Source organism: Homalodisca vitripennis, chromosome 1 (assembly GCF_021130785.1).
Source record: "Homalodisca vitripennis isolate AUS2020 chromosome 1, UT_GWSS_2.1, whole genome shotgun sequence".
Taxonomy (NCBI): domain Eukaryota; kingdom Metazoa; phylum Arthropoda; class Insecta; order Hemiptera; family Cicadellidae; genus Homalodisca; species Homalodisca vitripennis.
The window spans coordinates 221,860,977-221,882,039 of record NC_060207.1 but is presented as its reverse complement, the minus strand read 5'-3'; the positions used below and the strand labels follow the sequence as shown (position 1 = coordinate 221,882,039).

General features: G+C 37.0%; 1 protein-coding gene across 1 annotated transcript; it reads right to left on the bottom strand.

Annotated features, from left to right (window-relative positions):
* Positions 1 to 1,045: 1,045 nt before the first annotated feature.
* Positions 1,046 to 10,588, bottom strand: LOC124353088 (tubulin alpha-8 chain-like). The gene is made up of 6 exons (XM_046802904.1): positions 10,516 to 10,588; positions 8,289 to 8,529; positions 6,851 to 7,152; positions 5,081 to 5,251; positions 2,401 to 2,757; positions 1,046 to 1,418 (listed from the first exon to the last, which is right to left on the bottom strand). Exons 2-6 carry the CDS (start codon positions 8,458 to 8,460, stop codon positions 1,137 to 1,139), a joined length of 1,284 nt encoding a protein of 427 aa, XP_046658860.1. The 5' UTR covers positions 8,461 to 8,529; positions 10,516 to 10,588; the 3' UTR covers positions 1,046 to 1,136.
* Positions 10,589 to 21,063: the final 10,475 nt, after the last annotated feature.

Here is a 21,063-nt window from a genome sequence, read left to right as displayed (position 1 = left end):
AAAAGTCGGATAACAAGGTACCGACCAAAACGTGACCGTCATTCAAAACTATGCAGCTCAGAGAAAGTGATGGTACGGTTTGAGAACCGGCTTTACCAAAACGACCTTGGGTTTTATTCCACTAGATTAATGCTTTTAAGGAGGTAAAATGGTTTTTTTTTTTGATATGGTATGTTTTTAATTTCAGAGACCTTCAGTCACAACTTTTCTAAAGAAAGATAGATAACGTATAAAACATTTTTGACCACTTCATTAGAAATTATAGGCATTTTAATTAGACATTTTTACATACACGTGCCGTACATAATTCCCATTGTTATCTTCCCCCGTTGCCTTTCGACCTTATTACAAAACTGCTCAAAACCGCTACTTTGGGTACCTATCATGAAGAAGTGAAAACACATTTTTCCTTTTTTCTGTCTTCAAAGAAGTTGTCATGAATTAAAAAGTCTAAAATGTTTAAAAAATAAATAAACCTCACCAAAGCGCATTACACTAACTTAAACCAGTTTAATCAGTTTTCCCCCTGGTTTTTTTGGAAAAAAGTTTTGCAAGATATCTCATGTTCCTAAATACTTTGGGAATTTAGTAAATTTTGCATTGTTGTTTTAACAATTTAATTTAAATGCGTCTGAATTTTGTTGTGTGTTCAACAACAAAACTGTTTATAGATCTTAAAAAACAATAGTACCAAAAATATAGGTGTAAAATAAATTATGACTTGTTGTTTTTAATGAAATATAAAATCAAAGTTCTCGCCAACACAATCGGAGCGGGGCACTCTACATCTTTATTGATGGTCTGTTTAAATAACTCTTACTCTTACTTTTGGAAATCATCCGGGTTTCTCCACGATGTTGAAATGGTTTAGAGTGTAGAAAAATTTAAGATATTTGTTCTAATGTTTAAATGTCAATTAACATAGACATGTACTCCAAAAAGCAATGGATTTTGTGTTTGTCCGTGAAGAACTAAATAATTGTGGTTGTATTCTCTGCCGAATTGAGTCAAACTTTGGACGGGAAAGAAAATGCTATAAACCATCTTCTAAAACATATAGATCTTTACTTAACACAACTTGTGGTTACATATAATCAGAATGACAGATAAAACGCTGAGGACACTTCATTGTGGGGTCACATCTCTTGTTCGCCGTCATAAGTCTTGTTGACCTCTATATAGTCAAGTTCTAGGACCGCAAGGTCATTCCTGGCCTCCATGAACTCTTGCTCCTCCAGGGTCTCCTTCTCGTACCAGTGGACGAAGGCGCGCTTCGCGAACATCAGGTCGAACTTGTGGTCCAGCTTGACCCATGCTTCGGCGATGGCGGTCGTGTTGGACAGCATGCAGACTGCTCGCTTCACGGCCGCCATGTCGCCGTTATGCGGCATGCTGGGAGTCTGGTAGTTAATGCCCACCTATTCAAATAGTTACGGTTTAGTTCTATTGATTAATCACTATGCCGTAGATACTGGTCCATGGTTCTATCTTAAAGTTCTATAGATGAGCCGCTTTGAAAGTGACCTGTTAAGTGAACAGGGCAAGGTGTGTGTGTGTGTGTGTGTGTGTGTGTGTGTGTGTGTGTGTGTGTGTGTGTGTGTGTGTGTGTGTGTGTGTGTGTGTGTGTATGTGTGTGTGTGTGTGTGTGTGTGTGTGTGTGTGTGTGTGTGTGTGTGTGTGTGTGTGTGTGAGAGAGAGAGAGAGAGACGTGGAGAGGGAGAAGAAGAGCGGACTCACTTCCCCCTCCACATTTCTTACCAACCAATCCTCAGTCGCCATTTTACCACTCTTAGGGTATATGTTACACAACAGCTATTTTAAAAACCCAGTAATAATAACATTTGTTTAAAACACTTCTTAATTACATGTACTCAAATATTAAATAGATGCAATGGACTATTCTTAACTTAAATAATAATATTTGTTATTCCATAACAACGAGAATAATAAAACATATAGCGTGATGCTCCAAAACACCAAACGCAGGGAAGCAAAGCACTCGGATCCAATTGTGTCTTGTAAAGGAAATAGATCGAGCAGTGAAAGAGGGGGTGGCACTAGGCGTGGTCGAGGTCCTGCTCTCCCCTCCCACATGCGCAAGAAATCTTCGCGCAGGTCGCTTTCAAAGCGGCTCATATATTGTAAGGGAACCATTTATAGCACTTCGTCCATAAATGGGAAGCAAGCTTATTTCTTTCCAAATTTTCAAATTTACTACGTAACACAAGTGAGTATAATCTTATAGTTCTTCAAGTTACTTTATACTCTGACTTTGACCTTTCATTGAATAGCATTGGAAGCAGACATAAGATTGGAAGTTTGGATTTTCGTGATAAAGTAGGCAGTAAAAGCATCCTAAAATTTGCGCTCTTGAAATCTTCAACAGGATATAAAACCTACCTTAAAGCCTGTTGGGCACCAATCGACAAAATTTATGGACTTCTTGGACTTGACGCTGGCTATGGAAGTGTTGACGTCCTTCGGAGCGACATCCCCGCGGTACAGGAGACAGCAGGCCATGTACTTGCCCTTGCGCAGGTCGCAGCGGACTAGCTGGTTGGCGGGGTCAAAGCAGCTGGAGGTGATGTCGAACACGCTTATGTGCTCGTGGAAGGATCTGGAGCGGGAGAGCAGCGGGGCGAAGGAAGTCAGCGGGAAGTGGAGACGAGGATACGGCACCAGGTTTGTCTGGAACTCGTTCATGTCGACGTTCAACGCTCCGTCGAACCTCAGTGATGCGGTTACAGAGGACACGACCTGGAATTGCACCGTGTCACTAATTGGATATTTAGAGCAAAACACGTTCCTTTGTTAAAATCCTAGTTACCATTCATGAAACAGTAAATGTGGATTTAGGGTCAAAGAGTAGTGTAAAAAATAATGATAAAACACATATTCAATAGTCAAACATTTATTGCTGAGACAAAAAGTACGTCAAGTATCTAATAATTTTGACACACATGCCACATCGAACTCTCATTTATTCATACATTGTGACACTCACTCTGCTCCATTCATCGCCAATTTTTTCTCACCTCAATTCGAAAGTTAATCTTCTGATTGTGCGGTCTCACAGTTTTACACCATAAACGTCGTTCATGCTATAAAACGTGTTCGACACTAGACAGCGTTTCAAACGAGTTTTAAATGCTTTAAGCGTAGGCGAATTTTAAATTAATTTGGCAAGCTCTTGATGAGATGAACTCCTGTCTGTGAGGGCAAACGTTCTAGAACTACCGTCCTGTGTCTCCTGGTTCGGTAGTTTTCTTTGCCTCTTATCTCTTACGAGTGAACATCCCGTCCGTTGGTCAAGTTACATTTAAACATACAATATGACGTTATTTATAAAATTTAGAGACTTGGCAGAGTCAACAGTTGCAATCTTTTGAAAACTGGCCTGAACGACTCTCTTAATTTTAATTTTGCAATGATGCGTATCGCTCGTTTTTTACGCTGGACGCTCTCACAAATTGGTTACTTGCTCATGCACCCCACAGCACTAGTCCATAGGTGAGAAGTGGATAGATCAAGCCATAATAAGCCTTCATCATAATCCGAATAGGGTAGTATTTAGCTAGAAACCTAAAAACATAAATGCCTGAGGCTAATTTGGAGCAAACGTAATCGATATGGACATTCCATGTCAATCCTTGATCAAGGTAAATTCTAAGAAATTTCGAGGAACAGACCTCTTTTAATATGGCCTCATCCAACACGATGGCCGGGCCATATTCGCAGCCTGTCGAGTGCAAAGAAAAATTTAGAACATTGGATTTTGAAGAACATTTTTTCATATTGGGGCTGTGAAAATTTTGGACACAACTGTTTACTGCAACAAAGTCTTTGTGTTCTAAAACTGATTTTCTAGTTTCGTTAAAACATGAGGAAATTGTAGCACGAACAATAACAACTTGTCAAGATTGTATGCCATTTTACACTATAAACGAGTTTTTTGCATATAATTTATAAACGGAAGAGAGAAAATTAGCGAATTAATAAAGGATATATGTATGCTAAATCGTGAGTTTGACTGTTGATTTTAGTGTGGTGCAAAAAGACAAATTAAATTACACGACGCGTTGCTTGCTATACATGTTAATTTATTTATTCATAGACGGTTAAAACCATTATCAAGATGACATAACAAAATACTAATGCTGCTGCAGTCAATGGTAACAGAAGATATTCCTTGAATACTTGAACAAAAGCAATTAAAAGTAGTAAACACGAGAAGTAAGTAATTACCTCAAGGGTATTAACTGTCATGCATAACAATATAATATTATTAACAAATACAACAACTAACCAACTAATAATGACCTGTATACAGCGATTTAGAAACTACACCTAGTAATATCATCAAATCCTGCCTGCCATGTATGCGTGTTTTATGATGTCTTTGTAATAGAGATCTTGAATGTGGTTGCTAAGCGTGAACTTTGTTCATATAAAATATTTACTAACAACGGATTTTGGTATTTATATATGAAGAAATGCTGAAAAATGGGTGAGAGCGATTTAAAATTCACTTCCATACAGTTATAGTCTCTTTACATAATGTAGCATTTGAAACACCACCATGCTGCAGCTTACTTGTCCACCCAGCAGGGATCACTTCTGGCTGGTTTATACCTTCCAGTTGAACCTACCACTGCGCACAGCAAAAACCGATGTGCTTCTTAAATCTGGGCAATCCTGTGTATGTCCAGAAGCGGCACATGTCGAGGAGATTCTGGGGCGCAAGGGCAATTCGATACGTCTAGTCTACTGTGGGAGATGACCGTTGGAGTTGGTGGGGTTCGTTCACTAACTACAAGAGGTTCTTGTTAGCCTCAACAAGGGTGTGCCACCCCCTGCCGGTTTTGACTGGAGAGGGTGGTTCAGAGCTGGCCTCCCCTTCTTCCGGAGGGACATGACTGAGATTAGTGCCCTGATTCTTCCTCATGGATCTCGATAGGAGGCGACCCCTACCCCCTAACCTTACCTATCTTGAATATCCTATCACTCCGGAAACAGCGCTAAGGTTCTTACAGGACTAAGTGCAATTTATAAGCTTCTTGTTCTAAGAAAAAAAACTTACTTGTCCAATGATACGGTTCAGATTCTCATAGCAGGGTCGTTCAATGTCCAACTGCTTCTTGCACAGATCGTAAAGAGCCTCGTTGTCCACCATGAAGGCACAGTCCGTGAAGTCCATACATGCGTGAGTTGTCAGAATCGAGTTGTAGGGCTCGACCACTGCGCTGGATACCTGTCGATACATTCCATGGGCAAGGGAAGATTAAGAATAAACTATATTCCGATAAATGACAAATTCACTTATTGATTAAATAACCCAAGTTGTGTATTCCAAACCAATTTAAATAATCTTTTGAAGAGTAATAATCGAAAATATATAATATCGTTATAGGTTATAAAAGGTATAACACAACGTTTCGAAGATTAGAATCTATCCTCTTCGTCAGGTGGAGGAGGTACTTACAAAAGTAAAGAACAGAAAGAACTTTTCCTTTTAACGCTGTCTTATACCTTTTATAACCTATAACGATGGTAAATTAGTAAATTCTACGCACATTCCTTAAAAGAGTTTATGCTTTGAAAATTTGAAATGAAGAGCAAACCCAACAAACATTACAATAATGTTAATTTATTATACGCAAACACTATAGCATCTATTCTTCTCCAAAGTCAAGTACTTTTAAATGCCTTTAGTACTTTTAAATGCCTTTGGATCCTAGATGGATACATCAAAACCCAATTCCATTCTTCGTTTTCGTTTTTAATGTGGTATAATGAGGTTTTTGTTTTTTTTTCAGTCGTATTATAATGGCGTGAAAACTTTAAAAATTATTTTCAAAATCAAGAGAACGAATTGGAGACAGTGATTTTTGCTGAATACTCGTACATAAACCTTAACCTTCAGGTACTAACTACGAAAAGGAGCTGTGACATTTAACTGATTAAACTAAACGTTTTAATGAAAAAAAAAACTGTCCAAAGACATTTTTTAAATGTGTATTGTCCTCTTTGGGATTCGAACCCGTGTCCTCTTGGTTAGAGATCTGCATCCTTACCAGGATGCTACTATGAAGTTAATTCTTAATTAGACTGTGTCCTTGTAGATTGAAACTCTATACAGGGTGTTTAGTAAAAGTGTTCCAATATTTTGGGATTTGGTTTTTAAACATACAAATGAGCAAAAAATTTCATATGAAGATGTGTCCTAAAACCTTTAGTTTTCCGTCTGACTGAATTTTACTAACCTTTTTAAAAATAATATATAAAAAAACCCTTTAACCCGTTTCAAAATAGCGGTCTTCAGTTGGTTTTGAGTTATTTTGATGGAATAATTTAAACGTCCGCCATTTTAAAACTGGTAAAAAATGTTTTCTAGTATTTTAATTTCAAAAAGTTCTACTAAAGTTTAATGCAATTCTGAAGTTTCATAACTTTATCTTAACTGGTTCAAACGATACAACTTTTTATAAAAACACACACGGAAAACTAAAGGTTTTAGGACATACCTTCATATGAACTTTTTTGCTTATTTTTATGTGTAGAACAAAATCCCAAAGTATTGGAACACTTTTATTGAATACCCTGTATAACCTAACAATTAGTTTTTAATAGTTTTTAGAACCATTACACTAGAGCAGCTTTGTTCATTTTATATTATACTCTACTTTGGTTTATTCTCAGACAACTGACCTTGGGGGAAGGGTAGAGCAGGAACTCGAGTTGAGTCTAACTCTACTTTGGTTTATTCTCAGACAACTGACCTTGGGGGAAGGGTAGACCAGGAACTCGAGTTTACTCTAACTCTACTTTGGTTTATTCTCAGACGACTGACCTTGGGGGAAGGGTAGACCAGGAACTCGAGTTTACTCTTTCTTGGGAACTCTTCGTGGAGGCTCTGCAGGAGACGGGCGGTGAACCCCGAGCCTGTACCGCCGCCCAGCGAGTGGAAGACAAAGAAGCCCTGGAGACCGTCACAACTGTCGGTCATGCGACGAATCCTGTGCATCACCGGCTCTAGCATAGCTTTGCCCACGGTGTTGTAGCCACGAGCGTAGTTGTTAGCAGCGTCTTCGTGTCCAGTCAGCATCTGCTCGGGATGGTACAACTGCTTCAGCTCTCCCGTCCTCACCTCGTCTGTCAAAAACAAGGGAGGGTTAGATATCGTCTTAGGCCAGAACTACAACCATAGCATAACATTGCCCAGTCTCCTGGAACTGTGAGCATTGCTGTTATCGTCGCCTTTTGACTGGTGCCTTTGAGGCATTTAACAGATTTTGTCTATTGAATTTGCAACAGTAAAGCTTATACATGGAACCCCAATGTTCATGAGATGATGTGTAAGACGTGTTCCAAGGGATGATACCGAAAGCCATAGAATTAAAATATCCTGATAGAAATATTCAGTTGCTTCTTGGGGGGCCTCTACGAGGGATCTATAACGAACCGTGCACTGGATGTTCCTGATAGAATAAATCTCAATACGAGCTCGTTTTAAATCTGCCCCAAAGAAGCAAGGTTATTGTTTCTGAAGAATTGAATTCACAAATGCTCTTGGTTTGATGCTTTAAAGTACATACCAATGATTTCATTTTTATTTTATTTTTATCGACTAATTCAAAACTTCTATTCTAAGTTACAACCTCTTAAAATTATCATTGACCGTTCTCATAGAGAATATGTAGATTCTACTTTAACAGCATCTTCAAAATCGATCTTGGTCAACAAATATTTTTACCATTCCATTGCTGTAGTTATCAACAAACCATTTTACTCCTCGTACAGAACACACTCCATCAGAATATATTTAAAATGCTAACACTGGAGTAGATACTTGTAATTAAATGGAACAACGTCGGTACGAATCCGAGGTATTTAACCCATACGGTTTAGTTTTTTGTGAACCAAACGTGACCAAACAATAAGTTACAAAGTGTTCATCCTTTCATTACTACTCTATACATATAACACTAGGATTTAAACTAAAAAGCTTAAATCCTATTTAAGCTATTTATTCAAATAGTTGTTAACACAGGAGCTTTATATTCTGGTTGTGTTAGTAGCAAGTCTAAGGATAAAGTTATTGCCCTGAACTTCAGATTTTTATGACTCCTCAAAATCATTGTCCACTAGACTGAACAACACTGCAAATTAGAAGACCTAGAAACATGAACCAGAAAGTCAGGGTTGGCCAGCATGGTAACAAGGATGTACTATTCTAGTGATATTTAAGAGAACCGGAAATTTCCAACTAGCAACTAAGATATACCGACCGATCACCGTGGGCTCCAGGTCCACCAGCACCGCTCTCGGCACAAATTTGTTGTTCTCCGTCTCGTTGAAGAACGCTTCGCACCCGCTCCTGTCCACGCTGGGGTCCACGCACTCCCCGTCAGGGCCGATGTTGTGTTCCATGCAGTAGAGCTGCCAGCATGCCGTGGACATCTGCACTCCTGCTTGGCCCACGTGCACGGAGATGCACTCCCGCTTGCAGTAGTTGCTCGACCTGAATGGCTGAAACAACACGCGCCCAACAGTCAGCCCAACATATTATCAATGTAGGCCCAACCAAACATGGCATGTTCAAGAATTGTGAACCTACTTTATATGAAAGGATAGTTGGATTCGGACATTTACAAGCGTTATATGTTACAAAAAAATAGTTTAACACTAGGTTTCGAGGATTGAAATCCACACTCTTCTTCAGGTTGAAATCGTTAAATACATTAATAAACTAAAAAAGTGTTTAGCATAAAAGTACTGTAGCCTACTTAATATTCGCACCCATTCAATCTTCTGATGGCTGTGCGCAATTTTTAAGGAAAATAACACTTACCTATTTTTTATTTGAATCCATACAAAGCCATACACGCGTAGAAATAAATTTAAATAATAGTGAATTGCAATATTTTTACTTTCTTGTGTTACTAATCTGTATTGTAATGACCAAGTAATGGTTTGTTGCAAGTTAAAAAAAATGTTATTTTTTATATTTAAATAAGCCTTTTACAGTGCAATAATGAATATTTAAAAACGTTGGTAAATAGTGAAATAAAAACTAATACAGCGATGAAGAAATTCAAATCCATTATGGTACATCTTTGGAATCCACCACTGCAGGGAAGGGTTTACTCAATATTAAAATGCCTTGCCACATTTTATATTTGCAGCAGCGATCCTTATATCTCGTCCGTACGTTGATGTTGCAAGTTTCTTGTAATACAGATGTACACAAGAAGTAATAATACGCATACTAGTGTCGTTTTTACTGTTTGAATTCATACGAAACCCAGCCTGAACATAATTACAACTAATCGAGATTAATTGAAGAGGTCCATAGTACTAAATCGAAATATAGAGAGGGAGATTATAAGAATAGTAATGTTTTATTTATTTATTCATTTTGCAACAGCTTAACCAATTTAACAAGAAATTTTGAATATGGAATATAATAACTAAACCAGAGATACATGCTATACAAAAGTTACAAAAAAACTCAAAAGTAACACTGGCTGAACAGCCAAAACTCCTGGTGGACAACATATTGTGACTCTCTAAAGGCGCCACCAAAGACATTATACTGATGACAAATCTAAGTGAATATGTACATAGATGTGTGTTCTTATAGTTTAGGAAAAGACAATCGACAGGCCAGTTGTTCGAGCTTGGATATGTCGGGCTCGGTATTGTTATTGTTGTTCATAACGAGATTGCTATCGACTAAAACCCTTTTTCTCTTTCTCCAGCCTTTAATTTCCCGCGAAAACTTCATCAGGCATCTAGCACTACTGCTCTTCCAACAGATGGTTGTAGTTACTTCTTCTTCTTCTCTTCCATCTTTCTTTTGATGGACCATAACTCCTAAAAGACGTCCGTGCCGAAACTGCCAGTCGCCTTCCAGCCCTCCTTTGATGTTAGCATTGCTTCCACTACCTTTTCTGGTTGAATCTCCTGATTGAGAAAAGTCTCCAGGCCTTTGCGCGTCGAGTTGAAACGAGGACACGCAAAAAAACACGTGTTCCACGACTTCGGGGAGCCATCGCGTGTGTATCTGTGCGCACGCGTTAGTGTATGATAACACTATTTATTGAATAAAGTGGGTTGTGCTTGAAAAATTCTAAACCAGTCTTGATGGTTGCAGGACTTGCACAGAAAAAAAAACTGACGAAGACTTTTGAAGGCACCGTGGAACCATACATAAGCAGCATAGGAAGTACAAGGTAACCAATCTGTAACGGGGGGTTTCCCTCACTATCCCAATAGTATCAACCAATAAGATTGGCGCTAAACAGAAATTGCTCATATTTGAATAGTGGCATCTTGAAGATTTTGTTTCACCACGGTCCAAAATTTCCTGTGCTCACACACACAACAAAAACTCAAAGTTCACGTTGTAAATGTCAAGCTCTATAAATCGGACTTATGCTGCCCTGTCCATGCAATCTATGTATAAAAAACTGCAATTTATTACTATGAAAATAATTATATAAATATCCAAACCTTTGCATCGGAACTGCAGAAGCTTGAGGGCCGAATAGACGTATCCCCAGCCTCACTGCTGTAGACTGAGCTCTGTAAAAACACATCACTTTACAATACATTGTCAGAAATAGTTATTTTACGTCTTAACAAAATTCTGCAATCTGAGAGCTTCTAAGATTTTAGGCTAGGTATTTAAAGAGCAAATCAAAAGTCGAGAGATTGAGAGCATTTCTTTCATATACATAATACCGAATTCTACAAAGATGGACTAGCCAAAGAGGGTAATTGGGGGGGGGGGGGTGGGGGGGGGGGGGGGTGGGGGGGGGGGGGGGTGGGGGGGGGGGGGGGTGGGGGGGGGGGGGGGTGGGGGGGGGGGGGGGTGGGGGGTTTATTGATAATTTGAATCATTGAACAATTACAAATTTTAGAAACGGGGGATGAGAGCGAGAGAGTGATTTCAAGCGAGCTTGGCGCGTTTCAAAACCAACCTCCTGGGGGCACGGCTGCGACTCAGAACAAACGAACTCCAGGGAGCAGAGTTGTTTCCAGACGCTACCTCAGCAAATTCCATGCCTGTTTAAACCCAGTAACTGCGCAGCTGCTCTGGGTATGGAAAATTACAGGCTTACTGCTGACAGACTTGGACTTACAATTTCATGTGCTGAATTAAAAATATATATCTTCTCCACCTTGACTGCTTAACCTAATACGTCTGGCGTTGCAATATTATTCATTAACTCGTTACTACCAATTAAATGTTATGCTGAAAAAAAATAAATATATATTACTGATGATTTTAACTATTTTAAAACTGGCTGATTAAGACCGCCATCCGATGTTAACGGTTCTGGTCTTAGAACTATATGCTGGGGGTCGTACTACATGTACTTCCTGTGTTTTACCTCTACATTTCTCCAAAACACAAAAATTCATCAAAAACAAAACATTTACCAAATAAAACTTTTTATTAAAAACTACACTCAAAACTTGTTTTTTATTCTGGATCACATTTCCGCCACCCCAAAATGCGGAGTGCCTCCTGCGCATCAGCGCGGCCTTCGACAGCACCTTCGGTGCTGCCCCGCGCTGATGTCGACGAAAGAAAAACATCCCTCGACGATAGTGCCATGATCAAGTAACAATTATTATCCAATTCTAGAGGGGCTAATCAGAAATATAAATTGAAATTGTAATGGAAAAGGTCAATGATGTACCGTGTGCAAATCACGTGATGCCGCGCGGCCTGCCGTAATCAGGATTCTCGAGGAAGATAAGATAAGATAACAGCGACAAACAATACCGATCACAATTACCTGGAAAAAATGCCTTGTAAGTTTGTAATTTTGTAATTGAAGAGTTGTGTTTTTCGTTCTATCATGTTTGTTTCTATATAAATTTCTATTTTTGTGTTCTTCATACTGCGTGGTGTGAGTCGGTATAATCCCATTAAGTACCCAAATGATTCTTACTCAGACAAAAAGAAAGAAAATTACTGATTTCTTTAATTCTAATATATTGTGTAAAACATAAAGTAAACAATAACAACAAACACCCAAAATTTTAAATTTAACGTTCATCAAAAATGTAGTTAAAATAATAAGATAAGATTCAATTGAAATTAAAACTCTAGACAAAGTTATTTCGCATAAAAATAACATTAACCTACATATCGGCGCACAGTAGAAGAACAGAACGTCAATCAAAGAACAGAACTAGTTTTACAGAATAACCATTTCTGCAATACACATCCACAGATAGTTGTTAAAGCCTGTTCTTTGTTAAAGTTGATAAGGCTTGAATATACATGAAGGGGAAAAATCCAAATTATTATATACAAGAAATAGTAACCGTCCCCCCCCACCCCCCCCCCCCACCCCCCCCCCCAAGAAATTTTAAACAACTTTTTAGGACTAGGTCCTTGATAATGAGATTACTACGTGGATGTGTAAGACCCCAATTATTGACTCCATGTAACCCTTGTCTTCAAATTGCAAAAATAAAACTAATTGTACCTTATTCGACTACGCCTATAAACTGTCACCGTACATCTGTGCTTGTTTAACCTTACACCATGCTGTGCCAAATCGAAAAATGAACAACGTCTGGATCCTCATTGTGTTTAGGCGTAAAGTTGAGTCTCAGCTAAAGTCTAACCCATGGTACTCTTAAAGAAAAATATTTTGATGTCGACTGGAAACACCATAATTACCAACTCGCCGCCAACTAAAATTAGTTTACAGTTTCTGTAAATATGATTTTATGTATAGTTGACGCAGTACATCTCTTGCAAGTTTGTAATGTTAAACGTTAGTTTTGTTTATTTTTTTGACGCAGTTTTTATCCAGCTTTGCTAGCCATAATATGAAAGAAGTAGAAGTTATTCAAGGTATTAGTTGTCGTGCTTGACCGCAAAAACAAACGGAATTATGTATTCACCCTTATTCTGATTGGCAAGTTTTCTTTATTTACGAAAATTTTTCTTTTGAAAAATCTTACTTAAACCCGTGGAGGAACTCACCGTGAGTGGAGAAAAAACTTCACCCAAGGTGCATTATTTGAAATTTATTTCTTTAAACTAATTTTAATTTTAATTGAACTGACTCCATGTTAATCCTCGAAAACATAGACATCTATTGCGATGGAAGGGATTATTACAATGTACATCGAGGCACTGCTCTGGAGTGGTTGGGAGAGTTTTTTAGCGTGGTCGGGGAGGGGGAAGCATCCCCTCTCACCCCGCCAGTCGTATTCTCAACCACGCGAGCGAACCGCGTTGGATCTACTCTTCGAATAAGTTTTTTTTTTTCTCAACCAACGCGAAGTGACCCCTGTTCTCAGATGATTTTCTTGTAAAATTTTTTCGGTAGTTTCTTAATTTTTTGTTGTTGTTTACTCGTTCTCCATCGTGTTTTGAATCGCTGCTTTTAGTATTTTTTCTAATACTAGGTTTATGTGTTATTATAGTCGTGCAGACCTCAGTATGTTTTAATTAGTTTTTGCAGAACCATGTTTTCAATAATGAATGTCAACGATTGGAGAATTATTGCTAAGCTGGCTGCTTCAAGAAGAAGAAATTAGTGAGAGTTTTGTCAGTACTGAAAATTCATTCTGATACCGCGAAGCCGAACAGTGAACATAGCGAGCAACAACATTAAACTCCGAACAATCTGATACGCATTCCTGATGAACGATATTTCTTACTGCTCCAAACCCACCACTCATTCAAGTACTTCCAAAGCACGTCACAGAACAATACGGACTTCCAAGGCACTTCACGGAATACCGGCAAAGTAACTAAATGCAGGCTATGTTATCCTTATGTTGGCAATGACGGCACAGCTTGGCATGTTCATACCCAAAATAGTTATCAAGAAACTGCTCCTCATAAAATATTTGGTTCAAAAGCTCCCTTATATACAAAGAACTCTATGAGGGACAAAACTGAAGTAAACTGACTGTTGGAAAGCTTTCATATCAGATGATATTATAGAGAAAATAGTACAGTTTACCAAACCAAGCAGTTACAACGAAAATGCAGCAAAACTATTTTCGAGTCGTGGAACGAGATTGCCCACTTACTAAACAAAGAAGAATATTCACTGGACATTCTTTGGTATTGGGCTTGTTTTGTATTTGATTGGGTATAAAGGAAAGGAAACCATTTAAAATACTGACGAACCTTTTCGCGTCTAAACAGAATGGACACTGCCCCAGAATACTCTTCCGACACTATAATGTCACAAGAGAAGATTTCATTCTTCTTGAACATGGAAGGAATTCGTTTCGATGACAGGCCAAACACGAAATGCGTACGGGAAAGAAATAGACAACATTAGACCCAATCAGAGGACCATTTTTGAACAGTTTGTAAGCAACTGCCGCGCCACATAGGAATGTTAAGAGTACAATTTGGCCACCATTGACGACAATTGCCTTTGATGGTCCTTCAGAGGGCGATCTACATTTCGCCCAATATATTGCAATAAAACCCGCCAAGTTATGGCATCAAAATCTATTGCTGATAGCAGATGCCAAAACATTTTTCACCGTCTAGCATGGAGGATTTTACCCTGCAAAACAACGCCCAATGGTCCTTTCAAGATTCTCCAATGACGTTGCCAGTGTTGCTTCAAACGAGTTGCAGAACCGATATTGAATGGAAGGGTCAGGAATTATATATATATATATATATATATATATATATATATATATATATATTGTATATATTGAACTTTAGGTTACCACAGGGACACAAAAAGAAGTGTTACCAAAGAACAGGAACGGAGACCTACAAGTAAAATCTAGCCTTTATCAAAGTAAGCCTCCAATAAAATAAAAAATAGGTTTCAACTTAATGTTTAGAAAGCCTTGCAGATATGGTAGGCCAGATTGACATATTTTTTGACGAGGAAAAAGCCGTGACTTTTTTATATTTCGAAGCTATGGCTTGGTAATGGAAAAGCTCCAGATGACCAAACTACAAATACTACACCTTAATAGACAGTTATGAGAGAGTCTCATATGAGGCTGGGAAGGAGTGGCGATTTGAAAAAAAAATTCCTTTCATGCAAAAATCTTTAAAAAAATAAAAAACATGGAAAGATTATCTGAAACATAAATTTTTGAATGTGCGAAATCAAAATTAAACATGAGGACTGCAGTTGACAATCGCAGTTTATATCGTAAGCCCTGATGGAATTATGGATAAGAAATGTTCTTGGATAAAATGAAATCAATACCTAAACCAAGCTTAAACCAGGACAAAAGAGATCCTTAATAGTATTAGCAGGTGTCTTTAATTATAAAACATTCTAAAACTTAGACCAGGGCTACCGAAACTTTCAGAACTTAATAAAAAGCTTTGGATTAAGAAAAATACATTAAATTTGCCTCACGAGGGTAGCAGAAAAATTCATCAACTTGCATTGATTATTTATCACAAACATTACAGAAGAAATAATCCAGAATTAAGCGAACCATTCAATTTCAGATCACCATGCAATTTATCTACAAATTCGTTTGGCCAAGGACATAGTTGAAGGTAATAAAACAATAAAAGAATTATATCAATGAAGCAAAATAACTGAAGAATTAAACGAGACTAATAAATGAGAAGTGGGGGATTAGCGTATTTAGTGAGGTGATATCAATAGATAATACAAAATTTTGTCATTACCTTTTCAAATTATATTCAAACAAAGCCTGTTCCGAGATAAAAAGATTTTAAAATGAAAGAAGAAAACTGCATTGAAATTGGACAAACAATGAATTCTTTGACCAAAAAAGTAAACATGATTGGAACACTATGAAATATGGAAACAAAAACAAAAATGTTAATATACCAAAAAAAAACATATAAAGACTCCCTTCAAAGAATATCAAAAATTAAATTTTCAGATTCAAAGCAAGATGGTATAACAAAAGAATAGGATGAAGCCGGGAAAATTAAAACCCAAAAGACATCTTTGGAAAATTCAAAATCATTTTAGAGGCAAATCAGAAATGAAAACTAAAAATCTCATTCTGAAACATAAAATGGTTTCAAAATAAAAAAATCCCAAAGAAAAATGTGAAACGCTAAATAATTATTTCATCCAAAAAGTAGCTTCAAGATATTAAAACGGGAAACAATACAAGGTATAGATAGTAACACGGCATTAGATCAACAAACCATACGCCTAACCCATCTTCTCACTAGTAATTGAAAAAATTTTGAATAATTGTTTGCAAAATTTTCCCCTAAAACATCTTGTGGTGTAGATGGTGGGCTATGGCATGAATGGCAGTGACAATATTGCCAAGGATCAATTGAAAAAGCTTTAATCAAACATCATAAAAATGCCTCGATCTGAGCATACATTTCAAATGACTGCAAGATAGCCAAGACAAGGGCCGCTTTTCAAAAAGGGGGATGAGTTGGAGGTGTGAACTATCGTCCGATATCTCTCCTACCCAGTCTTTTCCAAATTCATTGAAAAAGTTGTTTTGTGACAGCTCTGACTGCCTATCTGGAGGAAAATTGTTCTCCTGTTGGCAGGCAGTATGGTTCAGGAAAAAACAATATCAACCAAAATTGGCCCTCATTGATTTTCTCAATGACTGCATCGATTGAGGGTCGACGCAGGGGGGGAAAAATGGTGTCAAGCTGTTATGCCGATCCTTCTAATGCGTTCGACTGTGTTGATGTAGGCATTCTGTTGGACAAAACTTCAGTCAGTGGGCGTTCAAAATTATGCTCTAAGTGGTTTTTCATCATACTTGACCTACTCCGAAGTCAAGTAGTTTGAAATCCAACACCAAACAAAATCTGAAATTAGAATTTTACATCCGAAAACCCAGAGTTGGATCCAGAGCGGGGTACTTCAAGGATCTTATTCTCGGTCCATTACTGTTTCTGGTCTACATATATGACATAACAAAAGTATTTCAGAAAGCAATCTTTACATGTTTGCAGATGACACCACAATCATCACAAGCATTTTGCAGATATCAGACTGTCTTGGAAGTTGATCTTTTCATAAAAGCAAACAATTAGCCCATTTTTTGCCAAAAATGGTTGAATTTTAACCCCGAAAATAACTAAATGTCATGACAATTAAACAATTCAAAAAAGAATTCCAAAATTATACAGCTCATTTGCTGACAGGCCTGTATGCATTGGTGAAAACTGAGTTGGGAGTCACAAAACAGCAGCAGAACTGTTAGGGGGTGATGTTGGACGATGGTTCTTGACTGGAGTGAGCAATTGACAAAAATTGAAAATAAGCTGTCAAGGGCGTTTTTGTCATACGCAAACTCAGCCAACTTCAAAACCACAAAATATCTAAAAATATATACCTTGCTTGCTCGAGTCGCACATCTCCTACTCAATCTGCTATGGGGGAAAAGGGAGTCAACTCTAGGAAAGGATTCTGGTTTTGTTTCATTGGCAGAAGAGAAAGAAAAAGGCATTAGGGCCTTTTGAATCTTCCACCTAGGGCTCATTGCAGAGATTCATTCAATAATCTGTGTGAATTTATCAGACACCTTGACTTTACATTTTGAAATTTCGCTTTACATCAAACTCAATACCTGGAATATGTAAAACAAACAACAAAATATAACACTAGAACAAAACAATTTTTCTATACAGCACAGATTAATGATTTTGAAAAATAAGCCAAATATGCAGGCCATGAAAAATCTTTCAATCTCTGGCCTACTCAAATAAAAACCTGTTGTGATGGGGAAAAAATTTAAGAGGTGATTAAAATATTCCTTATGACCATGGATAAACTACTCAATGGGTCGATTTTTTGAAAATTTTGCCATAGACCTGCCCGATTCCCAATCCTAAAAACTCAAAAAACTCAAAACCCGGAAAAACTCCAAGAGTTTCATCCCTAGATACGCCCTCTACCCCCCAAACCAAAGTGACCCTTTATACAAGAGGCACTGTGACTGTCCAACGCCAACATTGGTCAACAGGATTTGACTTCAAGTACTACGTCAAGTACAAGTATATTTAACCATGGTTTACACATCCGTACCATTGGCAAATGACCTATTTACTAATCATAGAAACAACAGTTGTTGGGACCCTGAGGAAATACCAAGCCCACAGTTACCACCAGGAAATCACAAACATCAAAGGTCGTCCTAGATGCAAGCAGTATCCTTTGCTTATGGTAAAGATCCAAATAAATGTACTCCTTTGTGGCATATGTTCCGAACAAAATAAAAGTAAGAGAAAAATGTTATTATGCTATTCGGACTACGCACAGGGGATGATTGCAATAGACGAATCAACTGGAGATTCTTACAAGCCTGATATTATAACTTTTTAATAATCAAACAAAAAAGTGGAGTTGACGTAGTTGATAGGCTGAAGGGCGAATATTCCAGTTTCAAGAGTGAGCAACAGATGGCCACTTACAGTTTTTTGTGGGACTTCTAAACTCAGATACAGTAAATGGACAGATAATGTTTCACTTCAACGCTTCGAATAAACTACCCAGAAGAGTGTTTATCAAATATCTTGCCCTCTCTCTCATCAAGCCATTTCAAGTGATGAGAGCTTCCATTCCAACTTCTACCTGTTGCATTGCGTGAAAATTTTCAGAAAAACCACAGGAGTAACAACTACAAACAACCGTCGAAGAGAAGGAGAGAAGGCAAAGTGTGACTTTTGCCCCTGCAAAAAAGAATCGATACACACCAGAATCGATGCTGTTCCTGCAAAAAAACTGCTATGTAAGGAGCGCACCAAAAAGCAGACATTTCACGTGCAACAACTGCTACATAAGTGAAGAAGAAGACAGCCAATAATTCACCACATCAGTACAACATTTCAGAGCTTATCGAAAATTCTTAACTTGTTCTCGTTCCTGTTTTCCTTCTAGCCTAAAAAATGTTATTATTTTTGTAACAAAAACATGTGTACACAATTTTTTATACATTATTACTTATTTAAATTCAGTTTGAGCTAATAAATAGGTATTTGTAACTGTGCTTAAGGCTTTCATTTAAACCTGATTCTAAAGGTGAGAAAAAATCTCACCACGCGAGCTGTTACGTAACTTGTGCAATGGCTTTTCAAACCCATGTGGAAATAATTCTTAAAAAATAAAATAAAAGAAAAAAATAACTATGTTGCCTATGTTTTTAAAGATAGCGTACACACTTAATGTGTACTTTTTGGTTTAAATGGTAAGTCTGAACGTCAAGAGCTAGCTGGAGTAAAGCGACCTTGAGTCCTACTCTATAAGAACAAAACTTTAAACACATTTATGTTCTTAATTTAGGTTATAGAATTTTATGGATAGTAAAGATAAGATTTGTACGCATTGAAACGCATTTTAGTTTTCCTTGCCAAGTGTATACTTTTTAATACTCAAATGATGAAGTTAAAGATGTTGGACATTTCCTGGATAACTAATAAAAAATAACGAAACGAACCTGCGTTTGCGTTCGGATCTGTATTAATCACATCTTTAAAATTGAGCATCTCACCTCTCATGGTTTCTACGACTATAATAGGAAAGTAGATTTGTTTGAATTTTAACATTTTCCTTTTGGGGCTAAAGTCAAGACGGCTGCCCAATATGTTATGATTTTGAATAAGATGTACTTATTTGTATTGTATAATGAAAATTTCATATGTTTTGTTAATAGTTCAATTTTTCAGACGTTGTTCAGTGAAGAATTAATTCCTTATTTTAGCAGACAATGTAGGTTTAATTAGGACTATGATGTCATTTCTTATACTTAACCTGAAAAGCATTCTCTTCTGACCTTTTGTGTAATATGATTATCTATCTGATGCGGTTCCACTCTTTTAATTAATTTATAGATCAGATTTGGAAAAAAAACTATTGGCGCTTGTTTAACCGCAGAATAACGAACTGTTCCACAATATTAAATATATTCGTCACTCCACCACAAATTCGTGCAGTGAGAATTGTAAAAATGGTCGACTTCAGGGTGTTAGATATAACACAAATAAGTATAATAGATTCATACATTTTTATCTAAACACTGATGAACTGCGCCTTATAATGCTTGCTACAAGAATTACCAAAATTAACGCCTTATTAAAGTTGTGTGGCAATTAATATACTTTTCTGTGCTGCATAGCTTGCCTATTCAAACATTTACATGGCGCTTTCCGTAACCTTTTTTATATGGACCTTACTTATTACTACATTCATGTGGAACAGCTTGTGGCATTTATAACTGAGACTATATTCTATGTCTGTTGTTCGTAACACTAATGCAAACATTTACAGCGTTGATGAATATATGATTTACTATCTTTCCTAATATACTTTGGTCACGCTAACCATGTTAATAGTGAAATCATGTTTTATATAAACCACCGAAGGCGGTTATTATTAAATTATTAGTTTAAAATTTGCAAAGCGTATTCAAAACTGATATCCAATATTTTTCTAAAATTAGATTTAAGATTTGTTTCACATAAAGCAAATCAGATGAATTATAAGGAAAAACATTTTGGTAATCTTGAATTCTCAAAAATACTTAGGAGCAATCAAGTACATCTGTATTTCTGTCTAAATCACGCCTGCTTTTTAAATAGATAAAAACTAAATAGATAATAGGCTCTAAATTCAAAGTATTTTAGGGATTTTACTAAAATCGTATTCATACTACATATTATGACATACTAAAATACCTGGTTTTATACTGAATATAACATATATGATACTAAATTAAACAGTTTTGAATCGGTTAAATGCAATGGGTTTATGGGCATAAATTTTTAAACATTTTTCAGTAAATTATGGAATATTTGACTATCATTAATGAATATGAAGGACAATGAAGAAATAATGAAGGTTTAAATTTGTCCTTAATCAAAATATGCACAAACACAGTAACAATAGTTCGAAACTTCTAAATTGTTCAATATACTGTAGTAAAAAGTTATATTTTCTGCAAACAATTATTATCACGTGTACACTTTCAACGGGGATTTTGGGAACCAAGAAATCAAACTTTTAATTTTATCCCTTCACTGCAAAAATAGCTTAATAATTTGTGAATTTCAAACTATTCAAAATTTTA

Coding starts and splice junctions, on each gene's coding strand:
- LOC124353088 (XM_046802904.1), bottom strand. CDS start 8,460: ATGTCCACGGCATGCTGGCAGCTCTACTGCATGGAACACAACATCGGC. Junction 2,758..5,080: donor TGAACCGTATCATTGGACAA/GTAAGTTTTTTT, acceptor GTGCAATTCCAG/GTCGTGTCCTCTGTAACCGC. Junction 1,419..2,400: donor GGTGCCCAACAGGCTTTAAG/GTAGGTTTTATA, acceptor CTATTTGAATAG/GTGGGCATTAACTACCAGAC.